At 43.6% G+C, this 27,651-nt stretch overlaps 1 protein-coding gene across 2 annotated transcripts in view; it reads right to left on the bottom strand.

The window, feature by feature from the left end:
* LOC111230137 (ADAMTS-like protein 4) overlaps positions 1 to 21,966 on the bottom strand; it is a 35,318-nt gene extending 13,352 nt beyond the window's left edge. For both annotated transcript variants that reach the window (XM_022756738.1, XM_022756739.1), the window contains exons 1-5: positions 21,628 to 21,966; positions 20,000 to 20,063; positions 16,631 to 17,250; positions 14,772 to 15,468; positions 3,207 to 3,309 (exon numbers count right to left, since the gene is read on the bottom strand). In XM_022756738.1, coding sequence (XP_022612459.1) covers positions 3,207 to 3,309; positions 14,772 to 15,468; positions 16,631 to 17,250; positions 20,000 to 20,063; positions 21,628 to 21,656 — 1,513 coding nt within the window. In that variant the 5' untranslated portion in view covers positions 21,657 to 21,966. The remainder of the gene's footprint in view (positions 1 to 3,206; positions 3,310 to 14,771; positions 15,469 to 16,630; positions 17,251 to 19,999; positions 20,064 to 21,627) is intronic.
* Positions 21,967 to 27,651: the final 5,685 nt, after the last annotated feature.

The following is a 27,651-nucleotide window of genomic DNA, read 5'->3' as shown; positions in this document are numbered from 1 at the left end:
TCAGTCTCGTCTCCCTCATGCTCCATCTCCTCTTCTTTGATTCCTGTCCTGAAGTCATGCTTGAGCACTCTCCAACTCCTAAGTCACCCTTAATCTCTCCTTACTATTTTGGTCGTTATCTCTCATTTGTCTCTAGCTGCTTTTCTGTTTCTCTTTTTGCCTCGATCTCTGGTCGCTCTTTCTCTTCCACTGTCTCTCTCACCCTCTCTGAGCTTAGTGTTCAGACAGTGGAATATATGTTGTCTAAATATACTTCCCCATTATCTCTCCATCTAAACAAACTTCAACAGGGAGAAAGAAAGAGAGAGGCAGTGGGACAGGAAGAGGGGATGATGGGTTCGCAGAGCGGGGATGAGGCCTGAAAAAAAAGGGAATATTCAAGTAAAACAACACCTGCACGTGCAGCAATTACAAAACTGAGGTACTGCTTTCAGAGCTGAGCTTGTATGGGGAAATTAGTCTGGACTATCACTTCTGTGGTTTATAACCGCAGCGGCAGCTTTACAGTTTAAGCTTCCAGTTCCAAACCATAGGCTGCAAAACTTACAACAGCAGTTCACATACAACAGGGCTGTCACCTTGGAGGCATGAGAATCACACACAAAGAGCCAAGAGCAGCACAGTTCAACATAAATACTTAAGGGAAATACTGTATATGCAGCACTGTACAAAGTCCTAAACAGATGAGTGCAGCTGGAGAGAAATTACTAATACACTATTCAATACACACACACTCCTCGCAGCCTCCAGTATGTTGATGGGAAGCTAGATATGAAGGTTTGGGTTGCAGCCAGTGGGAATGGGTAAACAGTGTGATATAGTTTACTTAGCAGAGTGGAAAAGGATCATCTTCAGCACAGACCGAGTGTGTGTGACCCAGCTGACGTCATCCGCAAATAGTTTTGACACATACAATACTGTATCGACTCCATCGCAGTATCTTACAACAGCTTCCAATAAATGTGACATCTGCCATTTGGTGGCTCCTTTTGTCCAAAATAAAAAAACAAAAAAAAAACCCTCAGACCCCTGTCAGAGGTTGTGTCTGTTTTTCTTCCCCTTTTCTCTCTCTGTCCAGTCCTCTCCTCATCTCAGCAGATCTCAAGGACACGGTGGTTATAAAATAAGCCGGACTGGAGCAGAGGGCAAGGACGCACAGCAGATAGAGAAAATTTAAGAGCGGCTCAGCTCAGGATGAATACAGTAATCTCACTCTTTCCCCTCACAAACACGCAGAAACAGGGGTGGTGGGTAAAAGGAAAGCCCCTCTGTGTTTATGCAGACAGTCTGACTCCAACTGATACCCCGGCGAGGACTACTGGTACAGATGTACAGCATGCATCGTCTAGATCTGCCTCTATCCTCAAAACTGCCCTCAGTCTGCTCTGACAAACCAAAAGATATAAAAAAGATCCTTTAAGCTTGACGTCCTGTGTCAAAGCAGGGAATCTCACAGCAGAACACCTGCTGTAATGGAAATAAGTTACGTAGAGTGGTCATTTTAAGGCAATATTACATTTTAGTTTAACTAATTTCTCAATTTGCCAAAACAGATGTTCCCATCAGGTTACCTTATTCAAAACAAAAGCTAATATACCTGATGAATGTAAGTCCAATATGCGCTCCCTCACAGCTCTATTTTTAGTCTCTACTGACCCAAATCGCCAACTTCATCTGTCGGCAGTTTGGTGCTGAACAGGTAGTGTCCAATGTTTAGGATGCACAGCGTGTTTATCAAAAATTTTTCACAGCAAACAGCTGTCTGCTGCAGCTGAAAATGGGAAGGGGCTGATGGGAGCAGTGAACCACAACAGCAAAGTTGTGGGCTGGAAAACCAAAACAATGAGTCGAAAGTGGGACCTGCAGACTTTGGTAATCCAAATGATTCTCCGTGGGTTCATCGTTATGTGCAACCCCGTTTGTCTGACCCATTATTAATATCAAACCACTGATGTGTGTGTGTGTGTGTGTGTGTGTGTGTGTGTGTGTGTGTATTATGTATATTTGGACAAGCGTTTTATACGTGTGTTGTTTTGAGAGAGAATAAAATCAAACTAATGCATGTGGTTGAGTGGTGTTGCTGATCTAGTGTTTCTGGCTCTGCACTCTCACAGTGAGTGTGTTGAGGAACCTCAGCCAGCTGATACTGTAATCACAGACAGATACACAAACATACATGTGCAAACACTTTTCCACATATTATCTCAGCCCCATTAAGCCATTCATCCTCAGTGCTAGCACTTGCCAATAAAGTTGTACTGTAAATACACAGAGGTCCACACACATATTTCTAAGTCTAATGACAATTACTGTTGATATCATTTCACAGCTGTGTTTCTCTCATCTCTCTACCCCCCTCACTCCCCAAACCCTCATGTTTGTAATATTCTCTCTATCCACTCTTCCTTTTCTGTCAAATTCCTCAAATATCTGTTTAGTGTTTTCTCTCTTTCTCCTTCTTCCCTTCCAGCAGTGGAAAACAAAGATAAACAGACACAATCTCCAATGCGCTGAACTATTGTACACTTAACAAGAAAGTAAACAAACACGTGTAACCACACATGGAGAAAATCACACATCAGAGAAACAAAGACACACACACACACGCACGCACGCGCACACGCGCGCGCGCGCACACACACACACACACACACACACACACACACACACACACACACACACACAATGCATGTTGACTCCCTTAGCTCCCTGTGTTCATGTGACAAAGCACTTGCATCCCATCACCTCTCACCTCCCTCTCTCTGTCTTTCTCTTGCTCTCTTTCTTTATCTCACCCAGTAGGAATCTGTGTGCTTAGTCAGAGCAGGGAGGAGAAGTTTGGCAGGAGAGGAACGGAGAAAGGGCTATGTTGAACAAATGAGAGGAAAAAGAGAGGAGGGAGAGTGTTTTGTGCAAAGAAGAAAAGCGGACTGAGTTCCAGTCATTCTCTTTTCCTCTTGACTCTCACCACCCTCGACGATGTAGCCTTGCTCCAATGAGAGGAGAGGATTGTGGTGGGTTGGGCATGCGATCGAAGCTTGCCAACACATACTAATACCAGAGCAACATTTAACTCACTTAAACACACATTTTACTGATGCTTTTCCACCCCCTCCTCCTTCTCCTCTCCTATAAGCCTATTATCACATTGAAGTATTGTGCAGCTAAAGCCTTAACTACCGTGTGTGTGTTAACTCAGTCCTCACCCTCAGTGAAAGGTTCCCAGTTGTAGAGGCGACCCATGAACTCCTGGGTGTTAAACGCTGCACACTGCTCTGCTCTGGAGTCCAGTGCACTTCCTCCACATACCTGGAGGACAAAAACAGAGAGAAACAGAGAGGAAAGTTTAAAAAAAAATCAGTGCCACACATTGAACTACTATGAAATCACCCAGCTAGTAAACCTGTTTCTCTCCTCGTCCCCAGAAAAAGTAAGGGTGGAGTGGACTGTGGCAAGTAAAACGCAAAGAAGAGAGCTAATAAAAGGGAGGAGAATTAACTTGAGATCATGGAGGTAAGTGCAAACACGCCATACCCTTATACACAAACGCACACTCACACACTCACACACACACACATTTGTGCATAGTCTCCATGCTGCTTTTGGCAGTCAGCGGGTGTATTAGAAACATATGGAAATAATGGATTTTTTGGAAGCGGCTGCTCACATAAATCCATCGTGGCTCTCAGTGCATGACCACAGAATGCTAGTGACTGTGTGAGCACGTGTACATGTGTGTGTGTGCACGTCTGTGTGAGCACATGTCCAACTTGTGCACTCAAGCAGAGTCCTTATGGAGCCGTACAGTGGAAAGAGTTTTAGCATACCTGCACTTAAACAACAGCTGAAACATTGGAGCATCTGCTGGTTTTTACTGTACTGACTATAACTCACTAAGCTTTGCCCCACTCCTGTGGGACACACACACAGACACAGTGGTAAAAATAACAAAGTACATTTACTCAAGTACTGAACTTAAGCATAATTTTTGTACTTTACTTGGGTATTTCCATTTTATACCACCTTATACCACAACGCCACTACATTTCAGAAGGAAATATCAAACTTTTTAGCCATGAGTGGCTCTATGGATGGAAATGGAAAAGTTGTATTTTCGTTCCCCAGAGGATGAATCCTAATGAATTTTCATCCAGTGTCATCATAAGGTCAAAATTTCAATTTGCTTCATGACAAAACAACTGAAAAACTAATTAAATTCCCCACATCCTCAGCTGTATTTTATGTTTAGTGTTAATTAGCACATTATTAGCACATAATGTTAGTACATTAACATGGCAAATATAGTTAACGCAGTAAAGATTTTACTTGCTTAACTTTAGCATTGTCATTGTGAGCATGTTAGCATGTAGCTCAAAGCCCAGCTGTGCTTTAAGTATAGCCTCAGGGCTGCTAATGTAGCTGTGGTCTCTCTGTCCTCTTACTCTACTACATTTAACTGACAGCTAAGATTACTAGCTAGTTTTCATGTTGATGCATTAGGATTAAAAATCTAATAATACAATACACAAGGTTACTGATATCAGAAAATTAGCTTGGCTTAGCATGAAGACTGGAAAACGGGTGGAAACAGATAGCCTGGTTGTGTCCATAGGTAATAAAATCCACATAGATACATACACCTCTAAACTTCATTAAGTAGCTTTATATTCAATGGACAAATATGAGAGTGGTGAATAAGCATGGTTCACAAAATGTCAAAAAATTCCTTTGAGTACATTTTACTGATATGTCTGTACTTTCACTTAAGTAACATTTTGAATGGAGGGCCATTATTTGTAATGGAGTATTTTTTTTTTTTCATTGTTATACTTTTACTTGAGTAAAAGATCTGACAACTTTTTCCAACACTGCACGCACATACAGCTTCATCAGGTAGGATTACTTTGGGAAACCACAACCATCCTGCCTGGTCAAAAACCCACTGAGTTTACAACCCTCTGATATACAGCTGGTTCAAACACACACACACGCACACACATTCTTGCATGCCGCACACAGAGCTCTCAGATTTCCTTGCAACTCTAATCTGTGTTAGCTCCACAATGTTCTTGTCTTTCCCTCCTCTCTTTCTTTGATTCGTTCCTCTTTTCCTTTTGTTTTTTTTTTCTGAACCTCTCTTCACTCACACAGCTGTCACAAACAGCTGGAAAGTTCCTCATCTGGGGAGACGAGAGCAAGGGAGTAGTCAAGTTCACACACACACACACACACACACACACACACACACACACACACACACACACACACACACACACACACACACACACACACACAAACACACCCACACACACACACACACACACACACACACACACACACACACACACACACACACACACACACACACACACACACACACACACACACACAAACAGATTGACAGTTCCCATGTGAACCCGCCTCTGTGACAAAGTGTAACTAAAACACTCTCATGGATAAAACGTCAAAGCATGCACTCATTGACACTGGCCTTGCTGAATTTCACACTTTGACTACGTTGTGTGTGAGGGAATGTATGTGGCCATCATGTCACCAGGCTCTCATTAGGATCATCTGTTGTTTCTCTTCTGGTGAAGCGTGAAACCGGCTCGTCAAACTTTATGTGGTACGCCAGGCCACATCTTCAAGCTGCTGAAAGAGTCTTAATTTTGTGTTATTTATGAGCGATATGTTATTGTCAGGTTTAAGCCTCTTGTATGGGAGCGTGTTTGAACTGCATCCATGGAACGTGAGTGTATGTGAGCGCTCGACGGTCAGTACACGCATGTCACCTGATGTTTTCCAGTAACCGTCTAAATCTGCCAGGATGTGCGTGAGAAATGCGGTTGGTAATGGTTGTAAATATTTCTGCAGGACATAAACATGTCGGGCCACATTTTAAACCGGATAGATTCTGTGTATCAGTGCAAATGTATATGCTTGTACGACCATAAACAATGAGCAACGACCCCAAAAACACGCACAAGGATTTTAAAATGTGCAGCAGTGGGATGCTTCAGTGTAGTGAAAAAGACTCCTTAAAAGACAAAACGAGGATGTGTAATGAAAAGAAAGAATGCAAGAAAATGTAAAGTGTGTGCATTCATGCGTTGGTGATTGTATGAGGGCCACAGGGTGAGTGGATTCTCCTCCCACAAGAGTTTAGGGTGTGTAAAAACAGAGGGAGGCTAATGGCCTGAATGAAAAGAGGAGGGAGAGGAGGTGAAGTGAGAGTAAAAACAGAAGTGAGAAGACTTGTTCACTGGTGCTTAATGGTTCTGGAGGAGAATTTGTGTGTTATTGTAAAGGCTAGTATACTCTTGTGTTCAGGTTAGGGGGTCTCCTCATAACCGCCAAGGGGAGGATGAACAGTGGGAGTGGGGAGGGGTGGAGTGATGGAGGGGAGAGAAAAGGGAGGGGGGCAGTTATTGAATGGGCCGAAGACGGAGAGAAAGGAGGGGGATGCCTTTTGCAGAAGCAAAAATACTTAAAGATGTGGTGAGGATGGGTCTGGGCCTGTGGATCAAATCAAAACACCCAAACCACAAGAACGCCCATAGCACAGTCACAACCATTCAATCACCGGGCAACCGTTTTAAATGTTTCTGGCCTCATGCCAGTTTATTAACCTGTGCATCAACCAATTAAAGCTGCTGTAAATACGCCTCCATAACACAGGAGAACAACCTGCAGTTTCTGGCTGTCAGGTTTCTGATAACTTCTTTGAGCTCTGCTTCATTGAGATGAAAATGACATTTCATAGACAGGATCATTGAACTTGGCATTGAACTGAAATGTGTCTGTAGCAACTTAGTGAAAATAGTGAAATACTGAAAACTGGCTTCAAATATATGGTGAAATGTGTAATGCTGCTTACTTATTGTTTTATAGATGCTGATTTGAATCCAAATGTTGCCAATTTAAGACTATTTTATATCACTGAAAAGTTTGGGGGTTTTTTTGGGTTTCTTTTATTACAGTAGTCATAGTTCCTGATTGAAATCTATCGATTTTGAGAACTTTGCCCTGTTTTGTCAAATAACAAAAATGATTTTGTAGAAAAGACATGTTTAAAATGTTTATGTTTCTCAAAGTAAAGCACTGATAAAAGTATTGTTTTCGTATTGGTGTCTAAAACCTATGTATCATATTGACACTAGTATGGACAAATGTGAAACAATACCCATATTTTCTTAAAGTAAATAATCAGATGACTATTTAAAGGTTGATTTGTTAGTTGATTAACTAAAACAATTTGTATTTGTCCTTGTTGTGATTTTACAATCTTCTGTTTACATGTGTGAAGATGCTCAGTCATCCAGGTCATGGTGTCTCTTAGAGCTTCACAAAAGAAACCGGACTTGCTTGAGGTTTTTGAAGACGTTTCACCTCTCATCCAAAAAGCTGAAGAACCTCAAGCGAGTCCAGTAAAGCTCTTAGAGAATCTTCTCCTGTCTATGTTTTCTTTTTGGCAAATATTGATTAAATGAAAATTACAGTCACCTCCTATGTGGGTCTTGTATTTGTAGTTCTGTCAATCATTTACACTCCACATGGCAACCAGTCAGTTATGATAACATTGTGCACACTGAAGTAATGCCTGAGGGCTGGGGACATTGCGGTTGCATCAGTACAATAAAGTAACATGAGGAAAGAAACGTGAGTGGTCAGACAATCAGACAGGATGTAAACAAGCCAACAGTTTAGCCAGATTACCTAAACAACTTTAGAGTGAGCATAAACGATACTAACCCCTCATGGCACAAAACTAAGCTAAGCTGACTCAAGAAGCCAGTCTGGGAACTCTGATGGATGTTTACATCAGTTTGGGAAATGATTTTACCTTTTGCTTTCATTTTCTCACATTTCCCACATTTCAGCAATCAGCTTGGTGAATACAGTGACATAATTACTGATAAGACTGATGATTGGAACTACTAAACTTAGACCGAAATTGTGTAAAACCAATTTAGCTGCAATCAGAACTCATTCAGACTCATTCAGACTAAGTAGGTGAAAGGGAGCAACTTGAACCCCACAGACAGGCGTGTGTAAGTAAACAAAAAAATAAGCATGAAGTGAAAGATGTAAAAGCTGGCAGCTTCTGGGCGGCAGACTGACAGGGTGAAAGATGGAGCCAAGAGCAGGTGAAAGAAAAGTGAATACAGCTGGTGAGAGAGGGGCAGCCAGTGTTTTTGTACGGGAGCTGTGAAGCTTACAGATGTGTTTTACTGCCAGGGAGGGGGGAGGAGAGAGAAAGTATGGGTGCTGGGTACTGCCTGAGGGCTAAAGACTTTGTTCTGGGCACGCACACACACACACACACACACACACACACACACACACACACACACACACACACACACACACACACACACACACACACACACACACACACACACACACACACATACACACACACACAGCCACACAGCCTTTGCCAATTACCACACACATATAAACACACACAAGCCAAGGTCCTGGTCACACATAGCACTTATATGTGAAACACAAACATCGACCCAGACAAGACTGATGAGTTTTGGGGAGGAACAGATGATGTGGAAAACTGGAACTTTTCACCACAATTGTGTTTCGGTGGGGAAAGCCCTGGTGACACATCGCGGTCTTCTTTCTCAGTCATAAGTCTGTGCCTGCACAGCTGGCCATATCGCCTCAACACCACATACAGGTTAAGGCTGGCCGGTCATTCCTGAAGCATTACTGCAGCGTTACTCAGACTAAACAACTGACTGCTGGCCCCTGCAGCCATAAATCAACATACTCCACATGGCAGGACTAATCATTGTGTGAATGCACACAAATCCATGATGTATGTTTATATGCGTGTGCGTGTGTGTGTGTGTGTGTGTGTGTGTAGTGGTTAGTAGTAGTTGTGTAAGTGGTTGTGTGTGTAGCATTCAATATTCGTCTTATGTATTTTTTTGTCCTCAGAGATTGACAATCTCCGGCTAATCTTGTGACCGAGGCCGTGTGTCGGCGCTTTTCAGGGCACCACCCAGCCTTTAGCCTTGACCCCGGGGGGGAAAGTCCTCCAGAGGAAACACTGCTCATCCATCAACAACAGGCCACGAGTGAAGGAGGAGGACGCCCCGTGCTGCGCGAAACGAACGGAGAGATACCTCCCTGTTGTTTTCAGAGAGAGATCTGAGTTCAAGACTCAAAACAGCTTAAGTGTTCGAGGTGATGAAAAAAAAAAAGAAACGGAAAAAAAGAGAAGAAAAGAAAAGCACTAGATAAACACTGTAACCACAAGATCAATAAATGAAACCAGAACATTGCACTGAAAATGACAATATTTCCATGTTCCTCTTTCCATGTAGCAGCTCTACAAACCCACATCAGATTTCTACCAACCAGAGTGTTTTTATATGCAGTGGTGACTTTTGATTTAACAAATGTTTCTATAATGACACATCAGTGTGAGAGAGAGAATGAGGAAGTGTGAACAGCTTTTCTTTTTGCTCCCAGGACTCGTGTTTACTAACAGATCTCAAAATCCACGCTGAAAGAACGATTACTGCGAAAATGCTTCCTCTGCCTGGAAACTTAAAATTGCTAAATATGTTTATTTCTGTGAAAACTGTGTGCTCTGTCTTCAGGCTGCTAATGTTATGAAGCACTTTATCTTGGTCTTGGGTTGTTGTAAGGTGCAGTTTTGGTTGTTTCTGGGATTAAATATTCTTTATGATGATACTTAATAAATGCTTGTTTTTGGTTTATTTCCAATTTTGTGGCATCTGTCACGAAATCTTTAGTTTTGCATGGATTAATCAAACAAGATAAACGTATTAATTCTGAAGTTCAGAGGGGCTGTTCGGCAGATTCTGTTACTTTGGACAGAGCCACGCGAGCTGTTTCCTACTGTTTCTAGTCTTTGAGCCGAGCAGCAGCTGGTGATAGCTTCAAAGTTAAAGTACAAACATGAGAGTGGTTTCAATATTCGTGTCTAACTGTTAGCAAATGTTGTAAGCATATTTCCCTAAATGCTGACCTATTCCTTTGAATAAAGATTAAATTATAAATAAAAGGACAGAGTGAGAAATGACAGACTGGATGGAACGAGAGTGAGAAGAGAGATCAAAAAGGATGAAAAGGGAACATGAAAGAAGGATTTGAGGGGAACTCCGAGCATACAGGAGCTAATATAAACAGACTTTAATGAGCAGCGGTACCTGTTTTTGTTGAAAAGCAGATACCTTCTGCTCGTTAAAGTACGAAAGCAAAGAAAGTGCAGATCAGTCTGAATGAGTGCACGTGGTTGAGTATTTGTGTATGTGTGTGCGCCGCAGTCCAACACATCTGGGCCTGTTTGTCACTTCATGAGAGCAACAACAGCGAGCGTGGCAGGGTCTGCACACGGTCATTAAAGATGAGGAGTGGGGCCCCGTGCTGGTAGTCATAATTCTTGTGTATTGACAGACTGTGATAAGATCATCTGACTCTTGCTGCAGCAGCCTGAAGCCACGTTAACTGTGTCTGGTTGGCACAACGTACTCGTCAACAGGTGTGTGTTATGTCCGCTCAGTTGCGGGATGGTCAATTATACGTGAATGCTATAAATTAATCTAGAAAATAACAAATGACTGTGAAATCAGTTGAACTAATCCAACATATATATTTACCTTATGACAAAAAGTGGAAATGGAAGTTCTTTTATCAGCCCTGAAAAGTAGCTGAATAGTAGCTGTCTTCCTCTCAAGCTGCATATGGCCCCAACAACGTCCTCCATTTTAGAGGGCTGAACTAAATTACAGCTGAAATGATAAGATGATTAATCGCCACACTCTTTTTCTCACAAAATACTGAAAAAATGTCAATCACTCTCTGACTGCAGCTTCTGCTTTTCTGTCATATATCAATGCAAACTGACTAGTAAAGGGTTTAAGATTGTTTTAAACTCAAAATAAGACATTTAAAGAGGTCACTTTAGGCTCTATTTTTTGGCATTTCATAGATTAAATGATTAATTGATTAATCATAAAATCAATCTGCAGATTAATCGATAATGATAATAATCTTCGGCTGCAGCCTGGAAGTGTATGTAGCCTGTGAGATGAAATCCAGAGTGAGCAAGCTGCCGGTCAGGCTTACTGCTGTGAAGGCGCTGCGATAACTGAAGGCAACTTAAATGAAGGTATCAACATTTCCATCAACTCAGAATTTCTCTCATCTGGATTTTGGCAGATGGACAGTAAGAGACAATATTCAGAGAGATTTTTAGTCGTGACCTCGAACTGACACTATAAACATGGAAGTGAGAAGGATTTGTCTCCCCCGTCCCCCAGTGTTTATTAGGCCCTCGTGTCTGCTGGTATCGATCTCATTAGGCCATGTGGTAAACCACATCTTAAATCCACATGCCTCTGATCTCCTCTCACTTGCTGTTGCAGAGGCACGCACTGTTAGTGACTCCTGGTAAATATTTACTCCAAAGAGGAGGAGAGAGAGAGGAGCTAAGGCAAGAGGGTATGCTTAAAGAATAATCTTAATTTGGGGTGAAAGATTCGGAAGGCTGAAAGCAAAGGGCAAGAAGAGCCTCGTGTGTCTCTGTGAAACGTTTGTTTCAAGCTGGTGTGTCTCTTCTTTTTTGTTTCAGGCAGATTCTTCTCAAATTCCACCTTTCCCCCCCTCTCCCTCTGACAGAACGACTTCTCCTCTGGTTACACTCTGCACTCGCTCACACACATACAGTATATACAAACTCTCTCACAGACACACACACACACGCACACATGCACACATGCACACACACACTTTTCCATGAATCCCTCTCTTCCTCTGACACAAGCTTCCTCTTGTTTTCCTGCAGGATTTCTTTTTCTCTCTATCCTGCTCTATCTGTTGCTGCTGCAGCTGACCATCCCTGCCTTTACTCCTCTGCCTCCTCCACTAATACAACTCTCTACATCCTTAAATACACACCTAAACACTCATCCTTTCCAGCCTTCATCTCCATTTCTTCTTTGTGTTTCTCCTTCCCCACCTTTTGCCCTTTAGCTCACCCTCCCTCTACTGTGTGCAGATTTTCTAAAAACAGTACTCTCTTTCACTACTACTTAACTGCGTCACTTCCTTTGCCACCCTCCCCTTATACTCTCTCTCTCTCTCTCTCTCTCATACACACACACACACACACACACACACACCACACACTCTTCCCCTTTTGCCCTTCTCATTTCCTCTGTCCCTCTCTTGGTTCCCCACTTGCTTCTACGCAACAGTAAAAACACACACATACACACAGCCAATCACACTTGTGATGGGCCTCAGGCGCCCTGTGTTATGACAAACACACCTAATAGATAATAGGATGTGTCACACTCAGTCTGGCTCACTCCCTCATCCACAGACACACACACACACACACACACACACACTTACCTACTATACAGTGCATACAAGCCTGGACCAAGTCCTGCATTCATCAGCATTTTAAAATTATTTTCAAGCAGTGATAAGACATGTAAAAATGCACTCTACTGCAGCAGCAAACAAGTCTGCAGAGGCTAATGCTGGGTAAATATGTAACCCAATGAGTCAGGCTCAGCCGTCACAGGACTGCTATTAGCGCTGCTGGCACAAAGAGGGCATGTGCTCTGCCAGCTACTAAATCTGTTTTAACATGGGGACTATCACACAAAGTCAGGCAGAGACAGAGAGAGGGGGGATGAAAGACAACAAGAGAGGCTGCCAAATTATCTAAAGAGAGGAAAAGTCAAGAGCCCGAGAGTGCCAACCTGGCCCCGGATTCAAGTGACTACTTCCCGTTTATGAGAGGGCCAGTTGTAGATGTGATGTGTGAGAGGGAAAATGTGTAAGTTTGTAGGTGTGTGTGTGAGTGTGTGGGTCTGTGGTATTTGTTAACGTCAATCTTATCACCTCCCTCTACACTCTCACTTAAGACGGTCCTGCTATGAGTGGCCTGCTGGATTAAATAACCCGGTCACATGTCCCTCTGGGTATTTTTGTCCCCATGATCAAATCTTTAAAGGGACTATGGGTGAGTTTCCTTCTGTTTGTTTCATGCGTCTGTTCCTGCGTCCATGGTGTGATTGATTTTCCATGAAACCAGAGCAGGAAGGAAACTTTTGATCACTGTATTTTGGTGTTTTTATAAATATCACGAATAAGCCCCAGAGGGATGTTTGTGGTGTTGCCTGTAGATCCAAGTATTGTCTGAAAAACTGCAACATTATTACCAATATGATAATCGAGTTTCACAACTGATATCAAAACAATACTTTTTTCAATACATGACTTTGGGGACTTAAAACCTGATTTTCTTTACAATGTTTTTTTCATTTGATAGAAAGAACTAAACGTCTTAAATGTTATTGTCTAAAATCAAGCAGCTGTACAAGAACCTTGATCAGATAAAATACTGTATATTCATCCATCTATTCCGTGACCCTCCATGCATGATGCATAACTTCACAGGTACCATAGATTAGTTTTTGTTTTTTTAACTATATAACTAGTCAACTCTTCGCTAAATACAGGTGCAGCGCTTCAGGTTTTTGTTGTTGTGCTTGAAAACAGGAAAACATTCAAGCGACTTTTCATATGTTGCGGCTCTTCCCGGATCTCCAGGGACAGTTGATTGATTGGTTGTTAATTTAAAGCAACCACTGCAAAAGGTGGAAAATGTGCAAGCTAGTCCAGTGTGATATTGGCTGAGCTGATTTTGATTAACATAATAGAAATGTGTCACACTTATTTGCCAGGACAGGTGCTGCTCCACAAACTGAGAACGGAGGGCGCCCACCCCCACACCAATAGACAAAGTATATTACGAATATATCAATTTAATTAAATTGAATCGTGGATGTGATTCCTGAGAGAAACACTTGGGTCATTAAAAACTCACTGTGTAGTTGAAAAAAACTCCGTCCACCTTGTTTACTCTCAATCTCACATTTAATTGAGTGAAATCAAGCGTGGCATTCCTGTGTCAGTGAAACCTGAGTTACAGCGAGGTCGACCTCAGTTTCTCACCTGTGTGTTGAGGGTGAGTCGGCCCATCTGACACGACCGGCCCTGTCTGTGTCTCCGGCTGCTCTTCTTGGCAACGCGTACACACACACACTTTTACTACTGATAATGCGTTCACTGTGCTGCACTGAGAGGTATGGAGCGGGTCGCAACCCCAATCATCACTGCAGGCCCCAAGCCAGGACAAGACGTTACATCAATACACACTCTGCTACTGACACTGACACACACACACACACACACACACACACACACACACACACACACACACATCTACATACGTTGGGGTTCTGGCACATATCTATACTCACACATGTGCAATCACTCACGGAGATACTGAGCGCAGACACATGCGTACAATCACGTGTATAGCATAACAACTGAGGTGTGTGTTGTGGTTGTAACCCAGGACACACACACACACACACAAACACACACATGCCTCGGAGTAGCAGAGGCAAGGGCAAGCATTTTCTATCCAAGCTAGTGTTGGAGCTGGGGAATGATCTGCCTATCAAATACACTCTGCTGACCTTCAACTACTTAGTTTTACAGCTGCCTAACTGCTCCCTTCAACACGTGGCATGCATATAAATCAAGAACAACTGCAGGCTATATACAGATGCAGCTGAATACAGCAGAGGTGAGTGTTTGGCCAGCCGAAGTGAATTACTGAAGTTGTTAAGAGGGAGTGAAGCCAGTAAATTAGGTGGAATATTCCTTTTGTTTCCAGGGGTTACAGGTGAAGATTTTACCTGTGAGAAGCACCTGCGGTACTCCTTCTCTGGGCCAGGGCATCTGTAGACCTGAGGAGATGCTCTTCCTCCATCCCTGCCTGATTCCACCCCCAGGTGCGGGACGTGGGCGTGCTGCAGAGGGTAGATGTTGCCGGTGGGCGGGGCCTGTGGGTTGAAGCCTGGGTGGAGCTCCCTGTCCCTGTGCACCGGGCTGGGGCGGTGGAGAGGAGGGGAAAAAGGCGAAGCGATGGGAGGTGGAGCGCTGACAGAGTGCCAGTCAAACCGGTGGCGGTTGGATGCAGATGGTGATGAGGAGCGTGAGAAGGAGTGAGATGGTGGGACTCGCTCTCTCCCCCGCACATGCTCTGTATGGGAGTGCGAGGGTCTGTCAACATGGCGGTGTGGTTTGCCAGTTGTTGTGGTCGTTGTGGGAACCTCCTCAGCAGCAGGTGACTCTGTGTGTTCCTGCTCTACATTCCTCTCCTCCTCCTCCTCCTCTCTCCTTGCTACCTCCCTGTCTTCTCCATCACTCCCCCTCTCCTCTTCCTCTCTCCTGCTGGTCTCTGCCTCATCCTCATTCACAGCTAGTCCAGGTGCTGGCGTCGCAGTGTCAGTACCGTTGTCTGTGTGGCGAGCCTGTCGGTTTGGACGGTGCAGAGGTAAAGAGAAGGGGACCCTGCCGTACCCAAACTGACCTGGAAGGATGGAGGAAGACCTGCGAATCAAAAAGAAAGAGGGTAAAAAAAAAAAAAGGGAAGAAGGAACAGAGAAAACTCAATTTGGAGAGAAAGATTTACAGAATGGCAGAACTAGCGAGAAGCAGGGACAGTGTCAGAGAAAACAGAAAGTCAGGATAATGTTCAGATAGGGCAGTGCCTGTCTGAATGACAAAAACCAGAAGTAATGATGAAATAACACAGCAAATACGAGAGGCACAGATGGGCATACCTCCAACTCCCAAAACTCAAAACGTCGTAAACAAATGCTCTCTAATGCCTAAACAATGTCAACACTGTAACTAATAGCACCTGTGATGGTGCCCTGAAGAATCAGCATTTTATTTTATTCTGGTGATGTCTTTGCTGTACAACTAGTTTTTTCATTGTACTTTGTGATGAGATCACAAATCTTTTCTTTGTCTGCTCAGATGTGGTGGCTATTGCTCATCCTCACAACTGTGTTCTTCTTATTTATCCTAAACAAGCCACCGTTGCTACTGCCAGCAAAGCAAAACTCACTTCCTGTGTGCTAGAGACATTTTCCAGGAAAAGGCAAACTCGAGTTGCAGAGAAGATGTATAAGCCTCCATTACCTGGAAATCAGTTAAATCACTGTTCTTGACCTTTGATGTTTTACAATTAAAACATAAACATTTCAGTACTTTCTGATAGACAAACTATATAATAGGTGAGACTTAATGTTCACGCTTGACCAACAGCAGTTGACATAAACAGTCTCACCGCAGGGTCCACTCAGTAGCTGTTCTGGAGCTTTTGATCAAACCACACAGTGTTTCTCAGCAGATGTAGATGTAGCAGATGTAGCCCATTTATCATGGAAATGTAGAAAATGTAAAACATGTACACTCATCACAACTTAGCAACTCCATCTGCTGAGGGAGATTGTGTGACACGAGTGAAAGCTCTGGAACAGCTGCTAAATGGCTCTTGTGGTGAGATTGTTTTTTGTCAACTATGTAATGGTTGCTCCTAATTTATCTCAAACATACAGTGAAGTTCAAAAAGTCTGATGGACCCCACTCTATCTTTACTTTATTTTAGTCTGATTTCTTGTTATTCATTTGCCATCATATTTGCTGATACTAATATATGTGTGATAAGCGTATGTCAGGTTGTTTTCTAATTTTCCAGTCTCACCTCCTCGCCAGCAAACCCTCCCGATTGTTGGAGACCGACCTTCTGCTCCCCCCTCCTACTCCTCCTACTCCCCCTCCTCCTCCTCCTCCTACTCCACCCCTCACTGCCCCTGGACTGGTTGGTCTCCTGATGATCCGTGCCGGCTGGTTGTAGCCATGTGAAGGAGCGTGATAGGGTGATCGGTAAACAGACACATGGTCCTGATTGGTTGGGGAGAATTCTGGTTGGTAAAAAGGAGGAGCTTGATTGGCCTGTCCAGGAACAGGAGCTCCTCCTCCTCCTGCGGGGTTATTCCGAAACAGAGACAATCCTGGGGTGCGATTGGCAGAGATTGGTGGGGAGTGATAAGGTGGGTGTTGCCCAGGGTAACGAGGAGGGTAGTAGGGGCGCACAGGTGAGATGACAGGACTTCCAATGCCCCCGGGCAGATACCCCGCCCAGTTAGGAGGGGAGTGGGAGAGGGGAGGAGACTGTGGAGGTGGAGGAGGTAAACACTTCCTGCTCCTCTGTGAGATGCCAATCCCGCAGGTTTGAGAGCATTCTGACCACTCCCCCCAAACAGACCACACCCCCTCCACAGGCTCCACCTCAAACACCTGTCTGGACCGTCGGCCTGCCACCTGAGAAACACACACACACACACACAGAGAAAGAGGATGACACTGCATTTTTGCACATTAGTCCCTGTCACCCCCGAACAACAATATATTGACTTTTAATGGAAGCTAATCTGAAGTTATCACAATAAAATATACATCAAATAAAATGAAAGTGTTTGGTTTCAAAATGTTCATCACTTCTTTTGATTTCCACCACAATTTCTAAGAAAAAAAAAGTTACTCGGTTCTTAATTTTTTGAAAATATCAAAAGTCACTTTTCATACTTTCATACATTTTGTACTATTTTGAAGTTTTATGGCTGAATGAAGTCATGAGGACAATTATTAAGTCAATGAGTACTGACTGTAACCCTAACTCTGCTGTGCAAAAGGTCAAAGCGGCAAGCCTTGGCAACATTTTAAAGAAGTACTTAACTTAGCAAAACTGTTGCCACTGCAAAATCTAAAGTCTCTGTAAGGACGTATTTCTTCACAGTAACTGAGTCCACTGATGAGCTAAAGTCTCGTGAGTTTCCTTCCTCTGAGGCCAAAATATAAATCCTGAACTCTTCATAGTTCACTCAAGCTTAGGAGAGTCTCAGTCACCTGCCAGCAGCTTATGAGCAGACGGATAAATTCAGTGGAGTTGGTGTCGTATGAACGCACTGCAGAAAGGGTATAATCAGGGCTGATTTGGTTGTGTGTTTGTGTTATATGTTTGTACATATATGTGTGGGAGTGTATGTATGTGGGTGCCAGGTCAGGCTTTGATGTCTTCCTCTGTGGCTGTAGATAAATGTTTCTCCTCTCATTTCATAACTGAAGCTTTGGCCTGGTTGGCACACCAGCAAACATGAGAGCTGAACAAAAGTTTCCATTCAGAATGAACCAATACATAAATCTGCGCTCCACTTCTCTCTCCTCTCTCTCTCTCTCTCTCTCTCTCTGAGTATGTGAATGTGTGTGTGTACATGGGCAGAAATGTGAAAGTAAACATACTGTACAAAGTGTTTATGGATGGAAGGGAGAGGACAGGTGTAAGTGGCATACTTGTGTGTTTGTGTGTGTGTTTCTGCGCTCTGGTACTGTACTGTCCAGTTCACCACCAGATTAAAAGATTTCCTGCCTCTGTATGAGGTAAAATGGCGGGAGTGTGGGAGAAAAGGAGAGAGAAAGAGGTGAGAGAGATGAGGGGGGTCAAGGCTGACAGGCCTAATGACTGTTGTGTTTCTGTGTGTGTGTTTCTCTGTGTGTGTTTCTCTGTGTGTGAGTGTGTGTGTGTGTGTGTGTGTGTGTGTGTGTGTGTGTGTGTGTGTGTGTGTGTGTGGACGAGAGGTGTGTTTGTCGTAATGAGTGACATCAAACACACAGCTGCCACATAACTGGGACCATTAATGAGCTCCGTGCAGTGACCCTGCAGCAGCCGCCGCTGACCTCCGGAGCTACTGGTTAAACTCCTGCGACAATGTGCCACCAGGCTTGAACCAGTCCGGGCTGAAGCTGTAAACTCTGGGTCCCCAGTTATTTCTTTTTTTTTTTTTTGTAAAATGATCACACTGGTGTCACTGTGGGCCCTCTCTGTAATTATTCCTCCTCTCCATACTGATTATGAGGAGATCCCGTCTTCCTCCTCTTCTTTTGTGTTCCCTCAGGTGGTGACAAATTTCTTCATCTTCTTTAACCAGCAAGAGCGGATGTTTTGGCCACTTGGGGGCAGCAGAAACAAGTTGACGTTGGCATATCATCACCTGTTAAATTGATGTGCTGAACTTGTGAACAGTTGCTAATTTACACATCCAGCAGGATGTGGCAACATTATCACTCGTTTGGTGTTTGGTGCTTCTGGCAACTTAATGAATGTGAGTTCAATATTCACTCTTTTTTTAGTTCTGATTTTGGTCTCTACCAACTCCTGCTGGAAATATCTGGCTCTTTAGCTGCTGAATGTTCCACTATGTTCACCAGCTACTTGCCAACTGTGTCTGTCTGCTGTTTGGTGCTGAGCACATATTGTAAAAAGGGGAATTTAGAGCTTCTTTTTTTAGCTGAAAACGATGCTCTGGGAGCCACGAGAGTGAAGCAAACGAGTAGCTGAAAGCTGCAGATGGGACAGATAAACAACGAGCTGAAACTCCATAGAGTTTTGTGAAGCCAAGGAGAACTGCAGATTCAGATGAAGTGACTCCTTTCACACCGTCACATTGGACACAGGACTGTTTATCTTAGCTCATATAAAAATTATGTTATCAATAAAAAACAAGTGTATTCAGATGTTCATCTGAAGTTAATATGAGGATTCAGTATCTGAGTTAGTCAAATCAAGCGGGTATTTCCCAAAGTCATCATCTTTTTAGTTTGGATTCTCTCTTAGTGTTTTTTTCTTGTACGTAGCTGCTGCGGATTGAACACAAAGGGGGGATTTCACACTAAAAAGACTGGACCTCTGGAAGATATCCACTTGATTTGACTTACTCTGACTAGTAAAGCACCATTTAAGTTTCAGCTGCTTTTTTGCACAGAACAAGGACTGTGTGTCTTGCCCCCCGATCTCATACATTCAAATCATGTTAGGAGAGAATCTGTTTGCAGCAGGTACAGACAAAAGAAACCATAAAAGCGACCAATAACTCTTCCACTGTGCATACGGGCGTGCGAGTATTATTTTAAGACAGGCTTGGAAAAAATGTGACTCTATCCTTTAATTGCGATCACCTTTCACCCCTCTATAGTGATGCCTTTGTCTGAGACTTATGATGAGCTAATGACTCACCTTCCTTTTGGCAGCCTTGGTCACAGAGGTCGTGACCACCACAAAGCCCCACAGCACATAGAGCCTGGAGGGAAGAAGAAAAGTGGCAGATTCATAGGATTTCAAATATCTCAAGGTTGAATAAGCTCTTTCATATAATAACTGTTCCATGATATAAACGTTAAATTGGTGTATGCTGTGTGAACTCACACAGATTTTCATTACCTTTCTTGAACCTTTTCCCTCAATGTACATTTATTTAAAAACCAGTTAAAGGTGTTGAGTGAACACCCTATCAAATGTTCCAGTAACTGTACTTAAGCAACCAATTATTCTACTTTATTTCTCACTACAGGTGGCTTGTGGGCTTCGTCAGGGGTGAACAAAAGTTTCTTTTTCCCTTCAGGGTTCACAGGCAAACATCTCAATCAATCTGAGGAAGCCTGAGAGGTGCTAACAAACTAATGGGTTTAAACAGCAAGCATGTTTTCCCTCCGCATGCCTCTCTCTGGGACTGTACACACCCTGAGGATGTGGTTTTAACACACACACACACACACACACACACACACACACACACTCCAGGCGCAATCAGTCACAACATCCAAAATCATCTTGTGCTGTAAGGTACTTTTTATTTGAGGTCTGGTGTTCAAAGGAGGTGGTTTATGGGTTAGGATGGTGTTACATCTCTCCTTTAATTTTGGCTTAGTCCTTAAAGTTAACATGAAACTACTTTAGAAAGCATGTGAAGTGTGTAGAGAGCAGGCTGCCCAAGTAGATTTAATTAATTATTGATCCTTATTCTGTCTTATTTTTCCATGAGAGTGTGAAAAAATGTCTCCAGAATTTTCTTAAATCGGCCGGTTTGTCTGTAATGATCCCAGCCATCTCCAGAAAACAGTACAGACAAGTGCATTGGAAACAAGTGGAATACCATCTCTGGATCTGCCAAGAAAATAGCCTGAACATGAAACTGAACGACTTGCTAAGATGGACATTTCAGCGCTCGCAACGAGAACCAAACCATCGCCGCAATCACCAGTCCGCAAGCCACATGTAGTCAGAGTAATTGGTCCCTTCTTCCCAGTGTGGTGCACCGCCGTGGTCTCTGGAACCTTCCCCACACCAGACTACACAATTACCCCGAAAAACACAGACAAAGGTCCCGCACAGTCCGACACAACAGAGCCGCTCAGGCCGAAGTAACGACCCCCTACCCGGGTCCACGTTTCTCTGGCCGCTACAGTGGCACATTGTAGAATAAACTGGGAGCCGCGGGGACAGGGAAAGAGAGGGAGAGGGAGCGAGAGGTATACAGGAGGGGGAAATCTCTCAAAAATCCGCCCTGAGGAGAAAGAGAGAACTTTAACCTAAACCCAGATGCCTTCGGGTAAATTCCTATCATATATCCTGCACAGCGCCCGGCGCGCACCGAAAAGGCGTCGTGCGTAAAAGCCAAAACTTCGCCACAAAACGAAAACTTTTTTTCTTTTTTTCTTTTAAATATCTCAACCACAGTCAACGTAAAGTCCCTGCTCGCTCAAAGGAGGATGTAACCCCCCAATGTGCTGTTGTGTACAAGCAGAGAGAGAGCGAGAGAGCGACAGAGAGGCAGCAGGTTGCAGCTGTGTAAGTCAAAGTTTTACCTGAATAGTAAACCGAGCCGCATGCTCATCCAAGAGTCTCCCACAACACTTCTCACTCCGCTACTGATCACCGCTATTGATTATCAGTCCAGTTTAGTGGTCCGTTCCGGTCCGTGCAGTCCTTAAAGAAATGTGATGAAGTCCTGAGAAGGCTTCTTACTCTTATTCCTCTGCTGCTCCCTCTCTTTCTGTCCCCTTCCTCCTGTCACAGTCACTCCCCGTGATTTTTGGAGAGTGGGAAGGGTTCCGTCTTTTTTTTTTTCTCTCTTTCAGTCCCGTTCACTCGACAACTTTTTTTCTTTTCTGGGTCCTTATTATAAACTGGTGTGACGCCTGGCAGCCAGGGGGCCAGGGGAGAGAGAGAGAGAGAGAGAGAGAGAGAGAGAGAGAGAGAGAGAGAGAGACAGGGGAGACAGGAGACACAAAATGGACAGATTACACAACTCTCTCTCTCTCTCTCGTTCACACGCATAAACATACACTCCCAGTGCCCCTCTCTCTCTCTCTCACACACACTCACACACACACACTCACACACACACACACACACACAGCCACACACACACACACACACACACACACACACACACACACACACACACACACACACACACACACACACACACCACTATGGGCCCTGACTAAGCTATAATAACTCTCAGAGCCGCTTTCTTAGTTGCACAATCCAACATAAGAATGCTCCATTGTACTAGGTCACACTGATCAGTAGTAATGATCTACTCATTGTCGGAAACAGCCCTGAGCTGGCAGCATCTGCAGCAGGGACACTTTGTTGGGGAACTATTGTGCCAATACAAACACTAATTGTTCTATGACAAAGTTACTGACACAAGTTCAAAGTGGAAAATTGTTTTGTTTTATTTTATTCTGCATGGATGAAATATGGCTGTTGACTCATGGGCAGTGTAGTAGTTACAATGCAACAGATATTTTTATATGATATAAACATGGCTGTGTTTTCTCATAACTGTTTAATCACAGTTGAACACTTGAAGCCAGACATGCTCCACCAATTTGGAGCTGGAGTAAGTGCACCCCAGAGACATGCCACTTCTGAGCAGGAATGATGTCTCTGTGTAGATGTGTGTGTGTGTGTGTGTGTGTGTGTGTGTGTGTGTGTATGTATGTATGTATGTATGTATGTGTGCGCGTGTGTGTGTGTGTGTGTGTGTGCGTGTGTGTGTGTGTGTGGGTGGGTGTGTGTGTGTGTGTGTGTGTGTGTGGTCTGAAGCAGATGTGAAAGCGGCATGATGCCAACTTGTTTACACTATGTTTATTCGGTTGTAATTCACTGACCTTCCCAGTCAGTCAGCATGGGTTTCTATAACTGAACATGCTGGTCAAACAGGAGGAGAATAATGAATAGTTCTGTGTTACACAGTTTTCTAGGAGGCTGATATACAGCTGTGACTTCTGGTGTTTGAAACCAAAGTAGGTTTCCATTCCCCTTTGAAGAAAAATAACTTGAAAATAATCTAATCAGAACCAAACTTAAGGCCACTTAAGTCTTCCTCGTCGCGCTTATCACAAGGATCTTTAGCTAAGAACTGGTATTCATCCTCAATTTATTGAGGTTGACAGATTCAATAACATTACAGAGGAAAATAGATTTAATGAGAGAGAGAGTCCCATCATCCTCTGATGATTTGAGTGTCAGTTTTTAAAAACAGGAAATATTCTTGTGGACAAATGACAAAAACTGAAGAGGTTATTTCATTTTGATGTGTTTAAGTTTGCTAACTCTGTGTGGGAAAAGGACGGCAAGATGGATTCTTTATACTTTTTTTCTGTTTCTTTTGATTCTAGTAAATAATTTATGAATTTTGTTGAAGACATGAAATTCGATTAAGAGAGTTATGTGACTTGGCCTTATTTATTTTCTTTGACTATTTGTAGAGTTGTTTAAAAATGTATGTGCTGTGCTCTGGATCTGGTTTAAATGAATTTGTGGTGTAAGTCCCTTGAGGACTCAGCACAGTCGCATGCATGACACCGCCATAAAAAACATCATCATCTTCATCGTAGGAAAACAAGAAGAGGAGAGAGTTGATGCGGGGCTCATACAGAAAGCAGAGCTGGAGAGTCGAAGCAAAAATGAGGAAGAAGGGAGGGACAGCAAAACTAATGTGATAGTAAAAACATTGTTGACTACTGATCCTCAGAGCCCAGCTCACTGACATAACAGCACCTCCAGAGGTGTCTCGTTCTAAAACATTTCCAATCCTGTTCTTGAACCTCTTGCTCCACATTTCCCACCCTGCTGCCACTGAGGGGAGAGGAGAGGCGAGACGGTGGAAATGTGAGAGAGAGAGAGAGATGATGAGTGGAAGGGAGGGCGAGTACGCAGTGAGTTATGGTCTAACACATATTAACACACCCAGGGCTTGAGATGTCCCAGGGCCAGCCTGCTGCTTTTCTTGGACAGGCATCCTGAAAGCATGGGCGCAGTGATGGTGACGGAGATTAGCGACTTCAAAGCGTGCTGCGAGCCAACAACTTAGACTTAACCACATTACAGAAGAGGCTTAAGATTTGATCTGTCAAAATAAAAAAGTTAATGTTGAAAGCGTACCAGGAATGAAAAGGGTAGATTCCACAGGATAGTGCACATACATAGACACATCTGCAGCAGCTCGGGGTGTGTTTGGTGTGTGATTAGTGAAATGGATATCTCTGTACTTCTAAGCAGCATGTCTATCAGTAACTACAATTAGCCAGAGGTCATTGCCATGGTCACCAGTGGTCCGTGACCACTTATAGCCCTCTGCTCTCTCCTCCTCCCTCCCTCTTTCTCTCTATCTGTCTCTTTCTTCTCCTTCTTTCCCTATCTCTCTTACTCTGGATCCTTGAGAAGCAGTAACTTACATGTTGGCCTGTGGACATGCGCCACCAACCACAGAGCCCTGATTAGCTAAAATGTCTGTATCAACTAGCCACCACAATACACAGATGTGGTGTGTGTGTTTGTGTGTGTGTCCGGGGAGGTCCGTATGAAGCGGTAGATCTGTTATTTGTCTCGGATGGCTGATCCGAGTAATAACACTGCAGATCAGAGTAGCTGGGCCCTGTGGGGGTGATAAATCACTTGAAAAACTTCTTGCGTGTACACACACCCTGCCTCCAGAAAGCACACACACGGACCCCAGCCTCAGGCCAAGACACAGTAGGCCCGCAACCCTTTTATTGTTAAAGTTAACGAGGCCTCCAGGCTTCTTCAGACCAGCAGAGGGTCGGGGCTCAGGGTTAGACCACTGCCGGCTGCCTCCCGTGAAGGCGGCAGCGAGACAGTGACTTAAATAGGTCAAAGAGAGGGGACCAGTATGAAGACCTGTCTGATGGTTATCATGAACCATTTTCAGACCACAGACCATCCCTGTTCATCTAGCTCTGCTCCAGTACTGACGACAGAAGAGCTCACCTCAATCTCACATAGAGAGAGATGTACGCGATCATCTGTTGTTGTTGGTCGGTTTGTCGGTCAGTCCAACGGTTCTGAATGAAATATCTCAACACCTCTGGAATGGATCGCCATGAAAGTTTGTTTTCATCCAGTCAATATGTCCAAATTTGTCCAATGCTACGAAACAAACTCAAACAGAGCTGCCGTGCAAAACTCCAAAAACCCGACTACACTAAATCCATATCAGAAGTCCAGCGCATAAAAACACACATTAACCAAGTCTCCATCAAAATTCAACAGAATCATTTATATATCAAACTATAAAAACTTTTTTTGGTTACATTTCACCCTTTTCTCTGAATTTGAGGTGTTTTCAGACAAGTTTTTTTATGTGCAAATTGAAAATGCACATAAAAAAAGGTGAACCAAAAGGTAAAAGATTATTTTTAAAACTACAGCTGGACTTTCTCTGTTTCTGTATAGTCTGGTTTTGTAAATGAGCCGGCTGCAGCACATATGAACATTACATGAAAGTATGTTGGCACATGCCTTCACGAAAGTCCTCACTCTTCACGCAGACTCACAGATGTAAAAGTATGCTCAAGGCTTCAGGCAGTAGCGTGCAATCCAACATACAGATAATTTGAAATCAAAACTAGCTACACATTGAGATTCTAAACTCAGCGGATTCATCTCTGTGAAGGCACCTAATTCAGCTGAGAGGAGGAGGAGAGGCCTGACCTATCGGTACTGACAGCCTGAGAAGCCTGGAGAAGGGTAGAGAGGGAGAGAGAGAGAGACTGACAGACGGGGACACAAAGGCAGTGAAAAGAAAGGCAGCAGCAGAGAGGGGATGAAAGGGAATTTGAGAGAAAGAGGTAATGGCAGATTAGACGGGAACTGAGCAAGTGTAAAGGAGAGTGAAAGAGAAAGAACGCAGGAAGGGGGAGCGATTTGTCTGGCTCAGATGGAGTCAATATTTGCTCCATTCCACCAATCCTGTGCCAGGGTCCGGATCAAAGCAGGGCGTGTGTCCTCTGGAAAGAGTGCAGAGAGCCAGAGAAGAAAACAGCTGACATCTTTACAGTCTGGTCTGGATGTGGCTGAGAGCCCCAACACAGATAACTTTTCCACTAATGCAATTTTGGTTCGAATTCAACCTCTAAGAACTCATAAACACAGGTCCATCGATGAACCTCAGATGGAAGATCATTTTGAAAGAGAATAAAGACAAAATGTTCAAAAAGGAAGAAGGGCAGGGGGAGATAAGACGATCGATGGGTAGAGCGCTCTAATGAGGAGTTACAGTCTGGTGAAACAAGGACGTGAGAGGGAGAGAGAGAGAGAGGTCAGCTCCGTTGGACCCTAATTGGCTGACGAAACTGCTGAAATAACCTTGTTCCAATTATTCACACAAAGAACAATTGTTGCTCATTCAGAGAAGCCACTGGGCCACATATGTACACACAACAACAACAAACAACAGGATTTATGTCTATGTGAATGGGCATGTATGGTATGGCTTGGCACAGGAGACACTGGGTCACAAGAGATAGAGCGGAACGACGCAGCTGGGTAATAAGAGCCCCGGTATGTTTATGGTCGATTGGTTATAGACCACTGTGTGTTGTATCACAGCCCGCATTTCAATTGAATTCCTGCCTGGTTCATTCATGGAGATCTTGGTCACTGATGACAGATCTAATTGCCATCAGTAATGTATTGTCATTACTTTTAGATTACTGTGTTATATTTGACACAGAAAAGTTTTTGTCCTTTCGGAGTCTTCAAGTCTACAACCAAGCGAGCAGCTCTGCGAGGCTGTAATGTTTACTGTAAAGAAACGCAAACTTTTAAATTAAAAGTATTGGACACATTTATATTTGGACCTCGTCTGAGGGAACATGAGTATCTGTGCCAAAATCTGGGCCGATCAAGCATGTGGATATAAATATATTTCAATGAATAACTGAAAACTTTGACCTGTTGGTAGCACTAGAGAAAAAGTCAGGGGGTCACCAAAGTCAATAGGCTTCGTCTTCTGGGAACCATTACTGTCTGTACAAAATTTCATGGCAATCCATCCAATAGTTGATATAGTAGATATTTCCGTCTGGACCAAAGTCACGGACTAACCAACTGCCAGACTCGGCCATCCTTAAAGCCATACTGCCACGATGACTAAAGAACAAGATTACATCATAAATAATGCATTTCTTTTGGCAGGTATACACAGCACTTAGAATCACTATCAGCTGTTTTACTGCTGTCCTGTCAAGACGTGCCCCAAAAGAAGAAGCCAAAGCAATTGCTGCTACTAGAACCACTGCTACTACCCATAATACTTTTGTTGCAACCCAAATGCTTTGAGATAGGAGAAAGCTAGATATTCACTGGTATAAAAATCCCCAAACATGGCTTAAAAAGTTCCTTTCTATCTATTTACCTATGCATATAGATCCCGACCAGATTAATCCACTGTGGCAGACTCATGATACAAATGTACCATGACCTCAACTAACAGTTGAGTGAAGGGGCCCAGATCTCTATACAACAGAGACGCAAGACTGACTAATAATGCAGGACTCTGAGAGAAGCCAGTT

The sequence above is a fragment of the Seriola dumerili genome, unplaced genomic scaffold (assembly GCF_002260705.1).
Source record: "Seriola dumerili isolate Sdu_G_001 unplaced genomic scaffold, Sdu_1.0 BDQW01000258.1, whole genome shotgun sequence".
Lineage (NCBI taxonomy): Eukaryota > Metazoa > Chordata > Actinopteri > Carangiformes > Carangidae > Seriola > Seriola dumerili.
The sequence above is the reverse complement of the archived record's forward strand: the minus strand, read 5'-3'. Positions and strand labels throughout refer to the sequence as shown.